Here is a 19,953-nt window from a genome sequence, read left to right as displayed (position 1 = left end):
TTTAAGGGCATCATGCCACCATGTTCAAGGGCATTATGCCACCATGTTCAAGGGCTTCAAGCCATTATGATTTAAGATGTGATATGTCAAGCTGTTATGTACTTAGCACAGAATCAGACTAACTATGTGAATTCTACAGCTTTATATGCATTGCTATGTGTTATGTTTCAAGTTAAGCATATTTTTATTTATGTATTACTATTCACTGAGCCCGGCTACTCTCTGTTATGTCTGTTTCTGTAGGTCACCAATTAGGTGATCAGTCCCAGCCGTGACGCCGCTTTCTTTTGTCAACCTTCGTGGGTCCAGGCACTGCATGAGAACATTTATTTTGTAAAATCTGTTAAGATGTTGGCTTATTTTTGATTGTCCACCCAAGGTTCAATGTATAAAAGTTCAATGGTCTTTGTATGTGCCCAATGATAGGGCTGGGTTTGTATATATGTATGTATATAACTGATGTTTAGGTGCATGTTTTAGATTTTATTTGTTTGTTAAAAGTTTGTGATCCTGGCATGTTAGTAGTAGCTCGATGGAGTTTGTTTCCAGTGTCAAATTCTGATATTTAGTGCTTCCGTTTAGGCCCCATATATATATAGATATAAAACAGGTTAAGTGTCCGTTTCTGAAGTGGTCATGCCCAAACTTCTAGGGGCGGGTTTGGGGCGTGACAACTAATAAACAAAAAAAGGAAAAAAAAAAAAAAAACTAAGGAGACAGATACGTTAGAAGGACCATCCTCTCCTATTTAAAGAGCAGAAAAGAGAGAAGGGCTAGAATTTCTAAGAATAGTATTATTATAACTTAAAAGTTTATTAAGTTTACAGCATGAAGAAAGGCTTCTCATATTTGTTTGATTTTATGAAATAAAAGCAAAGAAGTGGTTAATTTTACTTTTGAAACTTCGAAGAAGAAAAAAAAAGAAGTGAAATTCTACCGTCCAAACTAAAGTTAACTTTGGAGAGATGGATTTAGAATACTCCTTTATTCAAGCAGATCCTGGAATAGTCCTTTGATAGTTACTTGAAATAGTTACTTGAAAAATGTAGACACCCCATTTTTGACCGTCCTCAAGACTTGGACGTCACCGTTTGAACACCCGGTGATTATCCATGTTTGTGTTCGTTTGGAGTTCCCGGAGGTCTCGGCTACGCGCCTTGCCTCAGGATCTCCGAACTCGACTGTTTAGTGTCTGGTTTTGCACCAAACACTTGTGTTTTGCCTTGGAGGGGCAGGGAATGCCTTGTGAGGCATCCCCACACATCATCGGCCATGGACAGAGGCCACCGGCTGGTGTTTTGCTGCCATCAGCAATGTTTATTGCCGGTCGGCATTCTTTGTTGCCGGTCGGCACTCACTTTTGCCAAAATGGCATCTTTGGCCGGCCGACTACTGTGCATTTGCTTTTGCAGATATTTTATCACAGCTGTCTTGCATTTGGCTCCCCTCCATACATGTGTATGGAGGGATCTCCCTCTCTAGAAGCTTGTCTTGTAAGCTTTACAAGACAAGAAGCTCTATAAGAGGAGCCCTTCTCTCCCTTGCTTAGGGTTAGACACTTTAGAGAGTTTAGACAGCCATATTAGGGTTTTGAGTTCTAGGGTTAGAATCCATACACATTCTATCTCTATACCTCTCTCTTTTTACCTTTGTGTGTGTTTAATTGTGTTTGTGTCTTACTATTGCACACAAACACATAGTGTTTCACCTTCTCTTAGCAACTGAGATTCTAAGAGGCTGGTTTTGGTGTTTTGGAGCTGGATTCAAGCCAAAGAGGGCTGTTGGAGCATCATTTGTGAAGGTGATCTACAAGGGTGAGAAACTTCCCTTTTATTTCCCATTTTTGCATTGCTTTTCTACCTATCTTAGAGCTGTTTTCGTGCTTATTGTATAATACAAAAAAGTTCTATTTTTTATCCCTTTTGATTGTTTATTAAGAGTGTTTTGTGGTTTGGATTTGTTTGAACCCTCCTAAGCCTTGTAAGGCTCCTTTTTGTGCTATTTTTGTGCAAGTTTCGAGACTTTGGTGTTTGGGCCTTTTCACCACTAAAATCTTGAGGGATTTCAGTGGCGGAGATGGTGCGTTGAAGTCTCCAAAAGGGGAGGGCCACCCCCCTCTCCTTGTTGTCCTTGAAAGGGACCCTTTTTGGCCTCTTGAGGGAGCATCATGTTAGAGTGTGTATTGATCATGTCTTGGCTGTTTTCCATGCTCATTATGCCATGATATAACCTTGTTGTGTGTTGGTTTTGGTACACCATGCATACTTAGCATACCTACCATGTAATGCCTTATTATTGCCTTAATATGCCTTAGGTTGTTAGCCTTTGCTCTAGCATGTTTTAGGTTTAGCCTTGTGAAGGTTTTGTGCTCATTTTGCCATGTTTTAGGTCTTTCCATAGTTGTTTGGGTTGATCTTGGCATGCGTAGTATAGCTCCTTTGTATTTGAGCTTGTATGCTTCAAGTATGTGAATGTGTAGTATGTGTTGCTTGCATCATTTCGGTGGTTTGGAACCACCCTACATGTTATTTCAGTCCCTTTGACATGCTCATATGTTTGCCTTGGATGCCTCTTTGAAGCTTTGGAAGCTTGCCTTGCATGCTCCATGTTTTAGCATTTATGCATGCCTTTAAATTCAAACCATCTAGATGCTATCTAGTTGGTCTTTTGGGCTTAGTTTCATGTGTTAAAACTCTGTTTTTGGTTGCCTAAGTCCTGCCATGTGTGGTTGTACTAAGTGTAGTCCATTGCCTCTTTGGTGAGCCTTGAATACTTGGACCATTGTTGCATGTTTAGCTTGCCTTGTTGCTTGGTTTGGCACCATGTTTTAACATGATTTTCAGAGCTTATGTTGCATGCTAATTGTCCATGATATCCCTTTGCAAGTGTGCCTTAGAGTTGCTTATTTAATGCCTAAGTGTTGGTCCAACTTACTTGCATGTGTGTATGTATGTTTGATCCCAATTCCTTGGTTTTTGGCCACTGTTTTAGGTCTATTTAGAGTTGCCTAAATCATGTCTAAGTCCACCTTTTCATCAGTTTGCATTGCCTCATGTTTGCTTGTATGCTTGCATAAGTGTCTTGCCATGCCATGTTGCATCCTTAGCTTGCATGCCTAGGTTGCATTGCATCTTGCATGCATGCCTTGTTCCTTGACTTGGTGATAGGAATTGGGCCTTGGTTCGTTTGTTTGGTTTGCATTTCATTTGACATGAAAGTTGCACACTTGATTCTTTGGGCCATCATGCATGAAAATGCGTGATTGGCGGTCCGAGAATCGAGACACATGCCCTTTTGAGTCACAAACATGATAGGGGACATGATTGGTGCATACATTGCTTGAATTGTATTGCCATGCAAGTTCTGTCCTCTGCTGCTGTGAGTTGCAGGTTCTGCAGGCATTCTTTGCCGACTGGCAGTATACATTGCCGACCGGCAGTAAATCACCAGCCGATGGATTCATTTTGTGCCGGTGACCACAATTCACTGCCGGTGGTAATTCTACTCAGCCGGTGGTGATTCCCAATATCCAGAGAAGCATCCTTGAGACTTTGGCAGTCTTCAGAGAGGCAGAGCAGGGAAAACAGAGGCAGACTATGCATGGCCGTGCACTTCCGAGCAGGACCCGAGCATGCGCTGCATCTGGCTCTCCTCCCGAGGCAGTTTACTGCTTTTCCTAGTTTAAATTAGTTTGTTAACTGATTAGGCAATTTGTAATATTTAATTAGCTTGCGTAGTTAATTAATTTGTATTATTTATTTGGTCCCTTCGGGCGAGGGCAAATATGTAATAAGTGTGTGTGAGTGGTGTGCATGTCTTCCAATCCCCACTTCTTTCTTCCTTTTTACTTACATGCTTTGATGGTTAGTAATAGGACATGTTCAATTTAGCATACCTTATGCTATGCATGCGTGCATCCATACATTTGTCTTGCATGCACCGGGCTCGGTACATCATGCTAACTGCATTTGTACTTCAATTCCAAATTGAATACGTGCATCAATTGACTGCATTTCACATGCCATGCTTAGGTTAGCCGAGCCTATTCTAAGTACATCTTGTATGTGTTGCATTAGTCAATTTAACATGAACTAGGACCATGCATGTTTGCTAACTAGTTTATTGTTTTGGCACGGAGTACTATGTAAGTATTTTCCTGCTTTAGCATCTCGCATGAGTGTGAATGCTATCATGACAGCATGCTTACCATGTGGCTAAATGCTTATGTGATAAATTGTTTGAATGCCTGTGGGTGAAGGTTGGACTGCCTGAGTTGGAAAAGTTCATTGAAAATCCGTATTTTAGCCTACTCGCGAGTAGCAAATTCCAAAATGCTTTTTAAGACAAACGGATATGCAATGTTTATTTCCGAATTAGGCAATCTAGTCTATACTTGTGTGCGGTGCGCATAACATGGTAAGTTTAGGCTAATAATTGGGAATAAGAACACATAACGTTTTCAAAACTGGATATCACTGTTAGTAGAGGCCGGTCTTCAGACCGGGCGAGAGGGGGTGCTCATAGCTGACCTTCCCCAATCGTACCCAAGCTCTCGAGCCGAGGCAACTTTGGCAATGACGGACACGTGGCCTTTGGCACCGAGTTAGGGTTTCCTAAATTCCCCCATTTTAAAATATTTAGGTGGCGACTCTGTATCTGGCAAAGCAGTCCATGTTTGGCATTTCTTTCAAAAATCTATTTTCTCAAAACGATTTGCCGGATTTGGACTCTTTGGTTCAGATTAAGAACCGTGACACAAATTGAGTCCGAACTGTAGCACGAAGGCCTCACGCGGGCGCGTCTACAGTTTCTGGCGACTCTGCTGGGGAAATTTAGAGAGCTTGACTCGAACTCATGATATCCTGTTTTGATCTCATTTATGTGTCTCTTTGCATTGCATGTGCATTGGTGCGCCTAGGACACCGTGTTTGCCATCTGCCATTCCTGAACGGTTTGCTGGAGGCTTATCTTGTCAAGGCATGACCATAAGGCCGACCGGTTATGGGCTCTGACAGCATGGGAACACAAACCCCGATTTTACCGGGGCACCCTTTTCGACCATTCGACTTAGTGCATATTCGGATCCATAGTGACCATTCCAAGCTAGGACAGGTTGCTTACCCGATTTCAGGTTGTTTGAAACTGCTGCGTGCATAGTGAAACCCTAGCTCCTGACAAAATAGGACAGGGAAACCCTACCCCAACATAGGGGTGTTTTGGCTCTCTTTACTTGCTATGTGCTTTTAGAGTGTATCTCTACAGGAACGTACATACCAGTTTGCAAGTTTGAGTATCGGGCCCAAGGGCACCAGTATCAGTGTTGTTGAGAATCAGTTATCTACGGGTATCAGGGTTCAGTTTTGGAGACAGTGATTCTGGGGAACAATTATCAGCAGTAGAGTGCAGTTATTCGGCTACACCCGTGAATGGTCTGTTTGGGCTGAAATGCTGTTTGTTTTTCCTTTCAGTTCAGAGGGTCGGAGAGTTGGTACAGAGTGGGTAGTATTCCCCCTTGCTGAGGCAAGACAGATATCTGACCCGTCAGTCACCGTTCAGTACAGCGGACTTTTGATGACGCAGAATTCAGAAGAGATCGTGGTTATGACAGCTGCATTAGATCAAGGGATCACCCTGCAAAGTGAGGCCAACATTGATATGTCACATCCACCCAGGTCGCCTGTTGCGCACCCGGTCTGGACCCCCCAGCTATATCAAGCTCGCGAGCCTACTACATTTGAACTTATGGGGATGATAGGTGATCTCCAGAGGTCTGTGGCAGATCTCGCCTACGGAATGTCAGCTTCACCTCCAGCCGCACCGTATGTCGGGAGTTTTGTACCCCAGGAGCCCCCGCTGTTGGGGCGAATTGTGATTGAACTTGGCCAACCGGAGATGGCCTCCAGCTATGGTAATGACATATCAACACCAACCCAGACCCTCGATCAGGTTGAGGCTAGAGGAAAAGACAAAATGAAGGCGGATGCCGATCCTATTGAACAATTGCTGCGGGCAGTCGAGGCTTTGAAAGCCGGGGGGATGAATAAGCAACAGATATCCGCAGTTGTGGCAAAAACTGTGGAGGATGCTTTCCCCACTTCACCTGAGGGGAGTTCAAGTCAGTCAGAAAATCGGGATAGGCCCTGTCATGCCAGAACAGTTCCTCCTATTCCCAGCCCTGCACCCGGGAAAGATCAGAAAGCCAAGGTGGCGCCTGCCGACCCTTTCGCTTGTGCGTCTAGTAAGAACGCTCAGACTTCAAAATACCTGCCTCGAGGGCGCAGGGTCTTTCATGCTCTCTACATGCCTTTGTCCAAGGTGCTTCAGATCCTTGCCGAGAGGGGACACCTTAAACCCTTGGAGCCTCGGCCTCTCCCGAAGAATCTCCCTACTACGCATGATGCTGCTCAGTACTGCGCGTACCACCAGCAGACAGGCCATGCAACCGACAATTGTTTCCGCCTCCGTCATGAGGTGCAAGATTTGATTGACAACGAGGTTATCCTCCCGCCCACCTCAGCCAAGTCCGTTACCACCCAGTTATTGGCTTTTGAGGACACAGATACTGCAAGTATGTAATCAGAAAGTGAACCACCTGCGGGCGGCATTCGGTATATTTTGGATGTGGCGTCTGGCACGCATTTTTGAGCATCGGTGAAACCGAGTTTTGTAAATTCTGGCTTGGGTATCGAGTCAGTCTTTTATTTTGAGTCTGTCTCTCTGTCTTGAGTCAGTCTTTTGCTTAAGGGTCTGTCTTGTTGTAGTGAGTCAGTCCCCTTTGTATAGAATACCAGGTGATTCTGGGGTTGTTGCCTCGAACACCGTTTTGTCTTGTAATTACCCGCTTTTGTTTTTTGAGTCTGTTTCTGCCAAGGGGCTAGTTATACCAACAGATCTGAATGAAACAGTGGTGGCTATCTCATTTTCATGCTTGCTTTCAGTGTGAGTTAGTTGTACCAGAGAATTTGGATGGGCTGACAGTACATCTCGCCTGCTCTCCTTCGCGCCAAACTCATTGTATTAGCCTAAGTTTTTCAAAAAACCTTTTGAACACTGCGGTGATAAAAACGAAGAGGAAGGAATTCCTCTGGTTTTGCAAAATTTTGATCATTTTGAGAGAAAGAGAGGCATGCTATGCCCTTAATGAATGAAATCATGCTTGTCGGCGTTAGTATTGAGAAGGACCTTGGTTTGATCCAGATTGGTTCCACACTATCTTTGGCACGAGCGATTCGTCGCTTTCTTAAAAACTTTCAAAAACAAACGTTTTACACGGCCCTGTGAAGACCTGTGTGGAACCACTCTTGAGATTGTGCAGCCTAGGATCACTCTCAGCCTCAAGATTCAACTCGTCCGTTTCGAACCTTGAACCCGTTCAGCAAGTTCAATGGTCAAACGTCATGCAAGGACTGTATGGCCAGATCAGAAGCAACCCTTGAGCAGGAGGCACCAAAGCCGAATCAGAAGGATTAGAGCTCGCCGGAAGAAGCTCGTTGAGTAATCGGGATGGATTCTTCTACAAATCATTGCAACAGCCATTCTCCTAGACACAGAGAGGCTTCAACTTCAGAAACCATTTGGCATGGACTTGTTACACTTTTACCCTTTGAGAGGCTCGCTGGGCCAAAAACCCGAAAGGGCGACCCAGGCAAAAGTTAGAGCAAGAGAAAAATACAAAAAGCAAAAATAATACAAAAAAAAGAAGAAAAGAAAAGAAAAAAATGCGAAAAAGAAAAAAAAATGCGAAAAAGAAAAGAAAATGAAAAGAAGCTCGCAAGGTCGAAAACCCACATCGGGCACCTTGGCAAAAGTTAGAGCCTAAAAAGTGAAGGTTAAAATACCCGAGTGTACCTTAACCGGAACTACGTAAGGCTTGATTCCCATGTTCGGGATACGTAGGCAACTTCATCCTGAAGTCCAGCCCCCAACGCTTTCATAGCGTCTCGGTCCATGCAATGGTTTCGATTTCATCCCAAAGTCTAGTCGCCAACACCTTCCAAGGTGATTGTGTCCATATATTTGTTATGACCGTCGTCGTCATCTCTGTGTCCAAGAGTTCGACCACCACCAATGAAGGCTGTCTGCGGACTGCTGCGGCACCATCCAAACAAGGGGCAACTTTCCGTTGCCACGAGTCGTTGTGAGCCGCCATTCAAACCAGGGGCAACTTTCCGTTGCCATCCACCCCTTTCAAGCCAGGGGCAATTTTCCATTGCCTCCGATCCGAGGTGGCGCGTCTCAAAGAGTAAGTTCCATGCTCATTGAGCGTGGACTGTTTGCAAAATAGTTTTTGAAAATTTTTACTGAGGTTGACTATTTTCTCGAAAACTATTCCATTTTCCAAAACTGGACCATTTTCTTGGACCCAAAAAGGAAAATTTTCAGTGCTCACAGCCTGACTTACATGGCTTTCAAATCAAAAATCGAACAAGTACGTTAATCCGACTCTCATTTTGATCAAAACTGTTTTAGTAGAAAACCAAAACGAAAAAATGGTCAAAGTGATGAACTAAGGGCACAGTTGAGCCAGGAGTCCTGTCTCCCCCCCGTCGTCAACATACTTGCCAGAAGGGCACTCTACCCACCAGAAGAAATAGCTGTGAGCTAACGGCATTGGGCATGAACCCACACCTTCCTATTCATTCATTAATCACCCTGGGGAGGGACGAAAAATGGGAGAATAAAGAATAGAGAGGTGTAAGTTGAGAGAAAAGTAAGAAAAAGGGTTTTGAGAGGAAAAACCGAGCTTGAGGGTCGAGTGATGGGAGAATCACAAATTAGAAAGGGTGGGAAACAATACCCAGAGAAACTGGCTCCTCGTGATCTGAGGTCCTCCGTATTCGTTCAACGCGCCTGAGTGTCGTGTCTTTTGTTTTGTTTACCTCAACCTTTGTCCTAGGTTTCTCCCGAGCGTGTCTCGTTGTGTTTTAGGTTGTGTACCCTTTTGTTTGAGTCCTCCCCACTGTGTTCAGTTGTAGGCTCGATGCCCCGGTTTGAAAAACCCTTATTTAATTACAAAAATCGTTTATGCTCAGAATGTTGTGCCATTCTCTATATTCGATTGTGTTTCAACTCCAGCTGGTTTCACCTCCATAGTCCGTCTTGTCAGATTGGGCTGTTTGTTCGGAATTCGCTATGTGCAAAATGAACCAAGTGCTGTGTTACGGGCTGTATGTAGATTAATCCCCAGTAGAGTAAGGGCCGTGTGTGTCCAGAATCAGGCAGTGGGTTGCTTAGGTTATTTTGCTGTTGGCTGTTTAGTTATCTGATTATTACCGTGCAAGTGTTCAATTTTCAGGCAACCAGTCAATTCCATTTACATTGAGGTGTAACATGATGAAACATGATGCAATACATGAGATATGCAAATGTAACACCTTTTAAGCAAAAAGTTTGTTCATTTCATAATCTTTTTAAGTACAAAGTTTCAAGGAAAACAAAAACCTGCCTGCGGCAGTACAAAGTATCCTAACTACCAACAAAAGGGAAAAGTACAAGAAAGAAGAAAAATAACAAAAATCTGTATCCATGTCAAGCACTCCGAGGGCTATCGGTCTGTCCTAGTCCTCTTCCTGGACGAAGGTCTAGGAGCATCATCAGCATCGTCGTCAGAGCCCGAGCTAGTGCCGCCTCCGGTCTCCTCCTCCGATGACTCCGCCTCCGACTCTGCCTCCGCCTCCGACTCGTCATCATCATCATCCTCATCATCAGGAACGGGAGCCCGCGAACTACTCCCGACATGAGTGTGCCCCGCCTTGGTGCGGGGGAATACTCTGCCCTCATCATCTCTCCCTCGGGCGGGGACGGAAGGTCCAGCTGGAGCACCTCCTACCACGGGAATCTGGAAGGGAGGCTGAAAAAGTACATAAAAGGCAAATGCATCAGTATACTGTGGACAATTTATCAGTGCAGAATGCAGTGTATGAGTACAGTGTGTGAATGCCGTGGACAATCTATCAATGCAGAATGCAGTGTATGAGTACAATGTATGAATGTCGTGGGCAGTTTATCAGTGTAGAGTACAGTGTAGAATGCAGTGTATGCAGTGTATCACACGCTGTGAGATTAGTGTATCAGGTGTCGTGCCGTGCATCAGATTACGTGAATCAGCTTGTGAGTGATTTGAGGCCGTGATCAGAAGAACATACCGGAATGCTGTAGAGGGCCAGGAGATCAAAGGTCCGCTGTAGCATCCCCATCATGGAGGCATTCATCTCCAATGACTGCCGGGTGTACTCAGAAGAAGCTTGCAAAAGTATCAGATGCATCAATATTCTGTGGAATATCAAACAAACTGAAATGAAATGCCAATGCAAGATGCAAAATGAAGTGATATATACCGGAGGCAAGTCGGGGATGCCAGCTAACTCATGACCAGCCGGGGGAGGAGCAAAGGGGATCTGGTAGGTCGCCCCATCCTGCCCTCTGTATGTCAGTACGGTGGGCAGAGCAGGCCAACCGGTCCCCCGTCCTCCCTGAACTCCGCCCCTGCCACGGACTCGAGCCCTTCTCGAAGCTCCTGCCCCAGCTCCCGCTCCTGCCCTAGCTGTTGGCGCCGCGGGTCTGGCTCCCTCAGCTCGACGGCCGCTGCTCAGAGACCGCATAATGTACGTCTGCACGTACTCTCTGTAGTCGCCGATGCCTCTGAAGCGGGTCGCCTCCCAGTCGATAGTATAATCAGCCATCTGCTCGGTAGTGAGCCTCTCGGTCTCCCTCATATCCTCAGGAGGGTGAACCGGGACTATCTGCTCCGGTAACCCTAGGGTCTGGCATAGGAAACGCTCACCCAGGTACCAAGCCCGACAGACCGGGCCCTCCAGTAAGATCCAGAAACGCGAGGTCTCCTCAGCACCAGCAAATCGGTCCCGAATCGTCGCCGGCAACGGAGCCCAAGGCTGCCACGTGATCTGAAAGTGACATACAGTTTGTTATCTATCGCTATTGAAGTATGCAGTGAAAAGCAAAGCTTAGATAAATTCTAAAATAAAACATACCTCGGTAGGGGTGATGGTGTCGAAGAAGCGACGGAAGAAGCTAAATGTCTCTCGCGGCCTCCGGGTGCATCTCCCGTCAAAGCGACGCGAAAAAGAGACGACCAGAGGAGTCTCCGTCTCCGTCTCCGGTACGGGAGCGAGCCTAGGAAAGTAGGCATAAACCCACAACTACAAGGTAAATACTAGTGCATTTATTAGATAAAGCAGAATATAGAGTAAAAGCAGAAATAGCAGAGCCATGTGTTGTGCAGTGTATTGTGCAGAGTGTGCAGTGTGAGCAGTGTACAGTCAGTGTAAAACAGAGTATGTGTGTGCCGTGTGTACAGTATACAGCAAGTATAAAGCAGACTACAGTGTGTGCAGTGTACAGAGTACAGAAAATATAGGACAAGAATGAAAGGTAGAAAAAGAAATGTACCTCCCAAACACGCCAATAGCCCCCGAGCAACTGTCCGCTGCCACGGGAAGCTGAACTCATATACCCGTAGAGTGTGGCCAGGGCGGCGCCACCCCAATCATAGTGCAAGATCTGCCTAACGTCCACCAGTGCGCTGAGCAGGCAAAGAGGCACGGTGTTCGCCCGGTCGGTGAAAATGGTCGTCCCAAACAAGAACATGAGGAAGCCGCATGCGTATCTCTTCGCGGCCTCCGGAGTCATCGGGGCTGCATCAACAAGGGTGGGCTGGACCCTGAACTGCACCTCGAACCAGGAATATCGGACGTAGCCAGGATGCGCGAGAGGTGGCACCTCACCAAGCAGATAGATCTGAGCGGCAGTCCACTCGTCCATGTCAGTATCAAAGGGGATCGGATCACCCCCTACCCCGATGCTTGTGAGCATCGAGAAATCAGAGGGAGTCATCGTCATGTCTCCCGTCGCAGACAAATGGAACGAGTCGGTGGTGTCCCACCACCTCTCCACTAGAGCGGCTAGCAAGGGCCTGCAGGTCGTGAGTCTGGATAGTCCCCTACAGAAAACGCCGAAGCCCGCCTGGTCCATGATGCGACGGACCGCATCGGGAAGCTCGGCATACCAGTCCCGAGCACCAGTGTTGCCATACCCACGAATGGTATGGGAATCCTCCTGTAAACAAACAAAAAAAACAACAATTGCAAGGCAACAGTCAAAATGCAGTTCTAAGAAGCTTACAGTGAACTACAGCGTGTGATGCGTCAGCGTGTTCGGGTGGTTTAGAGTAGATGTAGCATGTGTGCAAGTTCGACAGATTCAAGCAAATGCTGAGTGCCGGTGTACTTACAGTGAACTACAACGTGTGATGCGTCAACGTGTTCGGGTGGTTCAGAGCAGATGTAGCATGTGTGTAAGTTTAACAGATTCAAGCAAATACCGGGTGCCGGTGTGCTTACAGTGAACTACAACGTGTGATGCGTCAGCGTGTTTGGGTGGTTCAGTACAGTATAGCATGTGTGCATATTTTCAGACTCAAGCGAATGCTGGGTACCAGTGTGTATGCAATGAAATACAGTGTGTTTGGGTGATTCAGGGCTAGTGCAGTGTGTGTGCATGTGCCAGTCTCAAGCAGGTATCAGTTGTACGAATGTTTACAATCAACTATAGTATACAGGGTATCTGAGCTAAAGCAGTTAAAGAGCACAACTAGCTACGATAGTTTTGTATCCTACACTGCAGAAAGTAAAGCAGAGAAAAGAGAGTTGCCTCGGAAGCGCCAAAGGACAGGTGGGAGGTAGGCTCACGCAGTAATAGCTCGGGTGGCACGTGCCTCTCGAAGCTCCGAAACTGGTGAAGTCCGTCAGGAGGTAGCACATGAATCGCCAGCCGGTAGGTCGCCGGGTTGAACGGGCGGACGCTCAGCGGGAGAAGCTCAACCCCGGGATCCATCTGGTGATTCGGGGGAGTCCCGCCCTGTGGAATATCGTCGGCCATGTCAAGAATGGTGAGAAAATAGCCGGAGGGAGGAAAACTGGGCTAGAATATGGAAAGTCAACCGAAAAGTCAACCCCCGAGAAGGTCGAAAATGACCGAAAAGGCCAGGATGTGAAAAGGGTACGGAAATCAAGAGGAAAACGAGGGGAACAAACCCCAAAAAGGTGGGAACGGCAAAGAGGCACCGAAACAAAGATTTGTTCGGTTGAAAATGTCCGAAACGCGAAGAAAATCGCGAATCCGATGACGAAACGGGCGTAGAACGCGAAGAAACGGAGAAAAGAAGAGAGGAAAACACTCTAGAGAGAGAGGGTGTGGAATTTCGGCGAAGGAGAAAGTGAGAAATAGGGTTTAGAAATCCTATTTTAAAACACCCATGGTGAAATGTCGAATCTGCCCCGACTCAGGAACTTTTTGCCGGTCGGCAACATTTTGTGCCGGCCGGCAGAATATTGTGACGATGGAATTGAATGATGGCCGGTGGACGGCCGGTGACTCATTTTTATGGCCGGTGGACATCCGGTGGTCTTCTACAGTGATTTTGGAGCTTCCTACACCATTGTTTGAGTTATGTGGGGGGTCCAGGGCCTTTAGTGCTCAAAACAGTGCAAAACAGTGCGCTTCCGACGCTCAGCCGGCCTCCGTTTTGACCTCGGGTCGTGTCTTCTGTGCGTGGCGCTCGAATTCGTGCAAGGTGTATCCTTTTCATATCCTTTTGGCTTTTACGAAATTCAAAAGTTGCCCTATGCATATCGCATATCAATCGCACTGTTTTGTGCATTTCAAATTATCGCACTGTCTTGTGCATCACATATTATCGCACTGTCTTGTGCATCGCATACCATCGCACTGTTTTGTGCATTTCAAATCAATCGCACAGTTTTGTGCATTTCAAATCAATCGCATATCAATCGCACTGTTTTGTGCATTTCAAATCAATCGCACTGTTTTGTGCATTTCAAATCAATCGCACTGTTTTGTGCATTTCAGAATCCATCGCACTGTTTTGTGCATTGCATATCGATCGCGCTGTTTAGCGTATCGCACTGTTTTATGCATTGCATTCCATCGCGCGGTTTTGCGCATCTCATTGCATTTTGCATAATTGTTCAATTTCATTACCTGCGTAGACCGCATGTATTACTTGCGTAGACCGCATAGTTGTTCAATTTCATTACTTGCGTAGACTGCATGTATTGCTTGCGTAGACCACATAATTGTTCAATTTCATTACCTGCGTAGACCGCATGTTTTGCTCGCGTAGACCGCATGATTGTTTAAACTTCATCACTTGCGTAGACCGCATGTTTTGCTTGCGTAGACCGCATATTTGTTAAATTCAACTACTTGCGTAGACCGCATGTTTTAACTGCGTAGACCGCATATTTGTTCAATTTCATTACTTGCGTAGACCGCATGTTTTGCTTGCGTAGACCGCATGTTTAATCAACTTCATTACTTGCGTAGACCGCATGTTTTGCTTGCGTAGACCACATGTTTTACTTGTGTAGACCGCATGTTTTGCTTGCGTAGACCGCATGTTTGTTCAACTTCATTACTTGCGTAGACCGCATATTTGTTCAAATCATTATTTGCGTAGGCCGCATGTTTTGATTGCGTAGACCGCATGATTGTTCAATTTCATTACCTGCGTAGACCGCATGTTTTGATTGCGTAGACCGCATGTTTTACCTGCGTAGACCGCATGTTTGTTCAATTTCATAACCAGCGTAGACCGCATGTTTCGTTTGCGTGGACCGCATGTTTGTTCAAATTTATAACCTGCGTAGACCGCACGATTATTCAGATTTCATTACCTGCGTAGACCGCATGTTTTGGTTGCGTAGACCGCATGTTTTACTTGCGTAGACCGCATGTTTTGCTTGCGTAGACCGCATACTTGTAATCAATTCCATTACTTGCGTAGACCGCATGTTCTGCTTGCGTAGACCGCATGCTTATGTTCAATTTCATTACCTCCGTAAACCGCATGTTTATGATCAATTTTGTTGCCTGCGTAGACCGCGTGCTCCACTTACATGTCTGTGCTTTCACAACATTGTTATAACTTCCCACTTACTTTGCGTTGTCACGCATTTTCAAATACATCAATATGCGCTGTACCTGTTAAGTTTGTTTTCTTTTCAGGCACGATATTGTATGTACGGTTCATTTAAGGCTGGTGCAACCGGACGAAGGTATTGCATCATGGTCTGGCGAGACCTTAAATACGCATGGTCCAGGAGACCTTAAATCCTTGGAAGGTGCAAGACCTTTAGTGCATTGGTGTGCACAGTTCGTTGGCATTGTCATGCATATCTTAAGCCGCATGTTGTTGCGCATTTCGGGTTCACTTGCATTGTTATGCATTTCTTGTGCAATATATACGGTCTAGGAGACCCAAAATCCTCTGAAGGTGCAAGTCCTTCGGTGTTTGTCGTGGTCGAACGACTTTCGGTGGTTTGGTAAAGCCACCTGCCTATGTTTGTGGTAAGTTCCTAGAAGACCAACTGGGACGGTGGAAACTAGAGTTCGAATGGCTTATGCCTAGAACGCAAAGGTTCGGGAGTTCCGAGACTAAAGTCTGGTTTAAATACCCAGGGGTGTATCCTCGGCTTGAAATCTGTATGCAAGCCCCATAGATTGAGGCGATATGTCTACGCCTCAGTTCTAGATACTGAACCAACCTAGTATATCGCCCTGTTGGTAAGATAGGGAAAGCTGCAATCATAGCCGTTGCATCATAGTGCCTTGTCATGCATCCATTGTAAGTAGTGCATTGTCAGGCATACATTGTAAATATTGCATTGTAGAAAATAAACATTCATTGTCATGCATTTCCATTATAGCTTGCATGCATCCATTGCATTTTCCCCAGCAGGTCGCATCATACTGCATTGTCATGCATTTTTGTAAATATCCATTCCATTGCATATTTGTAGATATTGCATTGTAGTTTGCGTGCATTCATTGCATCACCTTCCATCTATGGCTTGCGCCTTTCCAGGTTGAGCTTGGTCTGGTATGTGCCCTTACTTTTCACGTTAAAGCACAGTTCTGCATGTGTACGCGCCTATTCCACGCTGGTATGTTGGTTTGAGGGTTGCGGCACCTTTTCTGTGTCAGACATGGCTCGTATGCGTACATGCTTTTCCTAGGCAAGATTTGGTTTGGCTTGCGTGCCATATCCATTGTATCCATTTCTATTCCATTGCATTTTAGATCGCATGCATTCATTGCATCACTTCCATCTATGGCTTGCGCCTTTCCATGTTGAGCTTGGTCTGGTATGTGCCCATACTCCTCGTGTCGAAGCATAGTTCAGTGGACCGTTCTATGTTAAACATGGCCTGTATGCGATATGCCTTTCCTAGGCAAGACTTGGTTTGGCCCGCGTGCCATATCCATTGCCATTTCCCCAGCATATCTATATTACATTGTAGTGTAATTTTTGCATCCGGCATTAGGATCGTAGTCCTTTCCCCAGCGGGTCGTTTCCCCACTTGTGTCAATCCCCCCCAATACTTGTTCTTATGTCCGTCTACATTACTCATAGTTCAGTAGACCGCTCTATGGTAGACAGACTTGTTACCTCCATCAATCTATTTGACATTGGTGTGGTTTTGAACCGCTCATGATTGGGTCATGATTCGATTGCTTTGCATATAGTTTGCATTGTTTCAAATTACATTGCATCTTTATTTGCATTATTTATACATTGTTTTGTATATATTGCATATCATTTTGCATCCATTTTGCGTTGTCATGCATGTTGCTAACAACATTGTACCTATAAAGTTTGCTTTCTTTTCAGGCACGATATTGTATGTACGGTTCATTTGAGGTTGGTACAACCAGACGAACCGGACAGGTATTGTATCCTCCGAGTGAGACGTATCGAGAATTACATAATTCTCTTACATCCTTTCTGCATTGTAGTGTAGTTTGATGTATGCTAGCTTAAAATCGTCGCATTTTATGCTTCGTTACAGCTTTCCTTCGCATGATCATAAGTTATGTCCGGCTCTGTGCATTGTCTTGCATTTTGCCCCTGCCTTCGGGCGCATACCTTGTTTGTCTTGCATGTTTGTCTAAGTCTTCGGCCTTGTCAAAAATGGGTCGTCTCTGGGCTTTGACATTCACTCCCGTCATTGTTATGACTTTCGAGTTCTGTCAAAGAGGGGTAACTATAGACACCCCATTTTTGACCGTCCTCAAGACTTGGACGTCACCGTTTGAACACCTGGTGATTATCCATGTTTGTGTTCGTTTGGAGTTCCCGGAGGTCTCAGCTACGCGCCTTGCCTCAGGATCTCCGAACTCGACTGTTTAGTGTCTGGTTTTGCACCAAACACTTGTGTTTTGCCTTGGAGGGGCAGGGAATGCCTTGTGAGGCATCCCCACACATCACCGGCCATGGCCAGAGGCCACCGGCTGGTGTTTTGCTGCCATCAGCAATGTTTATTGCCGGTCGGCATTCTTTGTTGCCGGTCGGCACTCACTTTTGCCAAAATGGCATCTTTGGCCGGCCGACTACTGTGCATCTGCTTTTGCAGATATTTTATCACAGCTGTCTTGCATTTGGCTCCCCTCCATACACGTGTATGGAGGGATCTCCCTCTCTAGAAGCTTGTCTTGTAAGCTTTACAAGACAAGAAGCTCTATAAGAGGAGCCCTTCTCTCCCTTGCTTAGGGTTAGACACTTTAGAGAGTTTAGACAGCCATATTAGGGTTTTGAGTTCTAGGGTTAGAATCCATACACATTCTATCTCTATACCTCTCTCTTTTTACCTTTGTGTGTGTTTAATTGTGTTTGTGTCTTACTATTGCACACAAACACATAGTGTTTCACCTTCTCTTAGCTACTGAGATTCTAAGAGGCTGGTTTTGGTGTTTTGGAGCTGGATTCAAGTCAAAGAGGGCTGTTGGAGCATCATTTGTGAAGGTGATCTACAAGGGTGAGAAACTTCCCTTTTATTCCCCATTTTTGCATTGCTTTTCTACCTATCTTAGAGTAGTTTTCGTGCTTATTGTATAATACAAAAAAGTTCTATTTTTTATCCCTTTTGATTGTTTATTAAGAGTGTTTTGTGGTTTGGGTTTGTTTGACCCCTCCTAAGCCTTGTAAGGCTCCTTTTTGTGCTATTTTTGTGCAAGTTTCGAGACTTTGGTGTTTGGGCCTCTTCACCACTGAAATCTTGAGGGATTTCAGTGGCGGAGATGGTGCCTTGAAGTCTCCAAAAGGAGAGGGCCACCCCCCTCTCCTTGTTGTCCTTGAAAGGGACCCTTTTTGGCCTCTTGAGGGAGCATCATGTTAGAGTGTGTATTGATCATGTCTTGGCTGTTTTCCATGCTCATTATGCCATGATATAACCTTGTTGTGTGTTGGTTTTGGTACACCATGCATACTTAGCATACCTACCATGTAATGCCTTATTATTGCCTTAATATGCCTTAGGTTGTTAGCCTTTGCTCTAGCATGTTTTAGGTTTAGCCTTGTGAAGGTTTTGTGCTCATTTTGCCATGTTTTAGGTCTTTCCATAGTTGTTTGGGTTGATCTTGGCATGCGTAGTATAGCTCCTTTGTATTTGAGCTTGTATGCTTCAAGTATGTGAATGTGTAGTATGTGTTGCTTGCATCATTTCGGTGGTTTGGAACCACCCTACATGTTATTTCAGTCCCTTTGACATGCTCATATGTTTGCCTTGGATGCCTCTTTGAAGCTTTGGAAGCTTACCTTGCATGCTCCATGTTTTAGCATTTATGCATGCCTTTAAATTCAAACCATCTAGATGCTATCTAGTTGGTCTTTTGGGCTTAGTTTCATGTGTTAAAACTCTGTTTTTGGTTGCCTAAGTCCTGCCATGTGTGGTTGTACTAAGTGTAGTCCATTGCCTCTTTGGTGAGCCTTGAATACTTGGACCATTGTTGCATGTTTAGCTTGCCTTGTTGCTTGGTTTGGCACCATGTTTTAACATGATTTTCAGAGCTTATGTTGCATGCTAATTGTCCATGATATCCCTTTGCAAGTGTGCCTTAGAGTTGCTTATTTAATGCCTAAGTGTTGGTCCAACTTACTTGCATGTGTGTATGTATGTTTGATCCCAATTCCTTGGTTTTTGGCCACTGTTTTAGGTCTATTTAGAGTTGCCTAAATCATGTCTAAGTCCACCTTTTCATCAGTTTGCATTGCCTCATGTTTGCTTGTATGCTTGCATAAGTGTCTTGCCATGCCATGTTGCATCCTTAGCTTGCATGCCTAGGTTGCATTGCATCTTGCATGCATGCCTTGTTCCTTGACTTGGTGATAGGAATTGGGCCTTGGTTCGTTTGTTTGGTTTGCATTTCATTTGACATGAAAGTTGCACACTTGATTCTTTGGGCCATCATGCATGAAAATGCGTGATTGGCGGTCCGAGAATCGAGACACATGCCCTTTTGAGTCACAAACATGATAGGGGACATGATTGGTGCATACATTGCTTGAATTGTATTGCCATGCAAGTTCTGTCCTCTGCTGCTGTGAGTTGCAGGTTCTGCAGGCATTCTTTGCCGACTGGCAGTATACATTGCCGACCGGCAGTAAATCACCAGCCGATGGATTCATTTTGTGCCGGTGACCACAATTCACTGCCGGTGGTAATTCTACTCAGCCGGTGGTGATTCCCAATATCCAGAGAAGCATCCTTGAGACTTTGGCAGTCTTCAGAGAGGCAGAGCAGGGAAAACAGAGGCAGACTATGCATGGCCGTGCACTTCCGAGCAGGACCCGAGCATGCGCTGCATCTGGCTCTCCTCCCGAGGCGGTTTACTGCTTTTCCTAGTTTAAATTAGTTTGTTAACTGATTAGGCAATTTGTAATATTTAATTAGCTTGCGTAGTTAATTAATTTGTATTATTTATTTGGTCCCTTCGGGCGAGGGCAAATATGTAATAAGTGTGTGTGAGTGGTGTGCATGTCTTCCAATCCCCACTTCTTTCTTCCTTTTTACTTACATGCTTTGATGGTTAGTAATAGGACATGTTCAATTTAGCATACCTTATGCTATGCATGCG

At 45.3% G+C, this 19,953-nt stretch overlaps 1 protein-coding gene across 1 annotated transcript; it reads right to left on the bottom strand.

The window, feature by feature from the left end:
• Positions 1–9,478: 9,478 nt before the first annotated feature.
• LOC145821179 (uncharacterized) lies at positions 9,479–10,221 on the bottom strand. Its single transcript, XM_082917720.1, has 2 exons — positions 10,146–10,221; positions 9,479–9,850 (listed from the first exon to the last, which is right to left on the bottom strand). The coding sequence occupies exons 1-2, from the start codon at positions 10,209–10,211 to the stop codon at positions 9,545–9,547; spliced, it is 372 nt and encodes a 123-aa protein (XP_082773846.1). The 5' UTR covers positions 10,212–10,221; the 3' UTR covers positions 9,479–9,544.
• Positions 10,222–19,953: the final 9,732 nt, after the last annotated feature.

Source organism: Camellia sinensis, chromosome 3, assembly GCF_055761805.1.
Source record: "Camellia sinensis isolate YWXY chromosome 3, ASM5576180v1, whole genome shotgun sequence".
Classification (NCBI taxonomy): domain Eukaryota; kingdom Viridiplantae; phylum Streptophyta; class Magnoliopsida; order Ericales; family Theaceae; genus Camellia; species Camellia sinensis.
The sequence above is the reverse complement of the archived record's forward strand: the minus strand, read 5'-3'. Positions and strand labels throughout refer to the sequence as shown.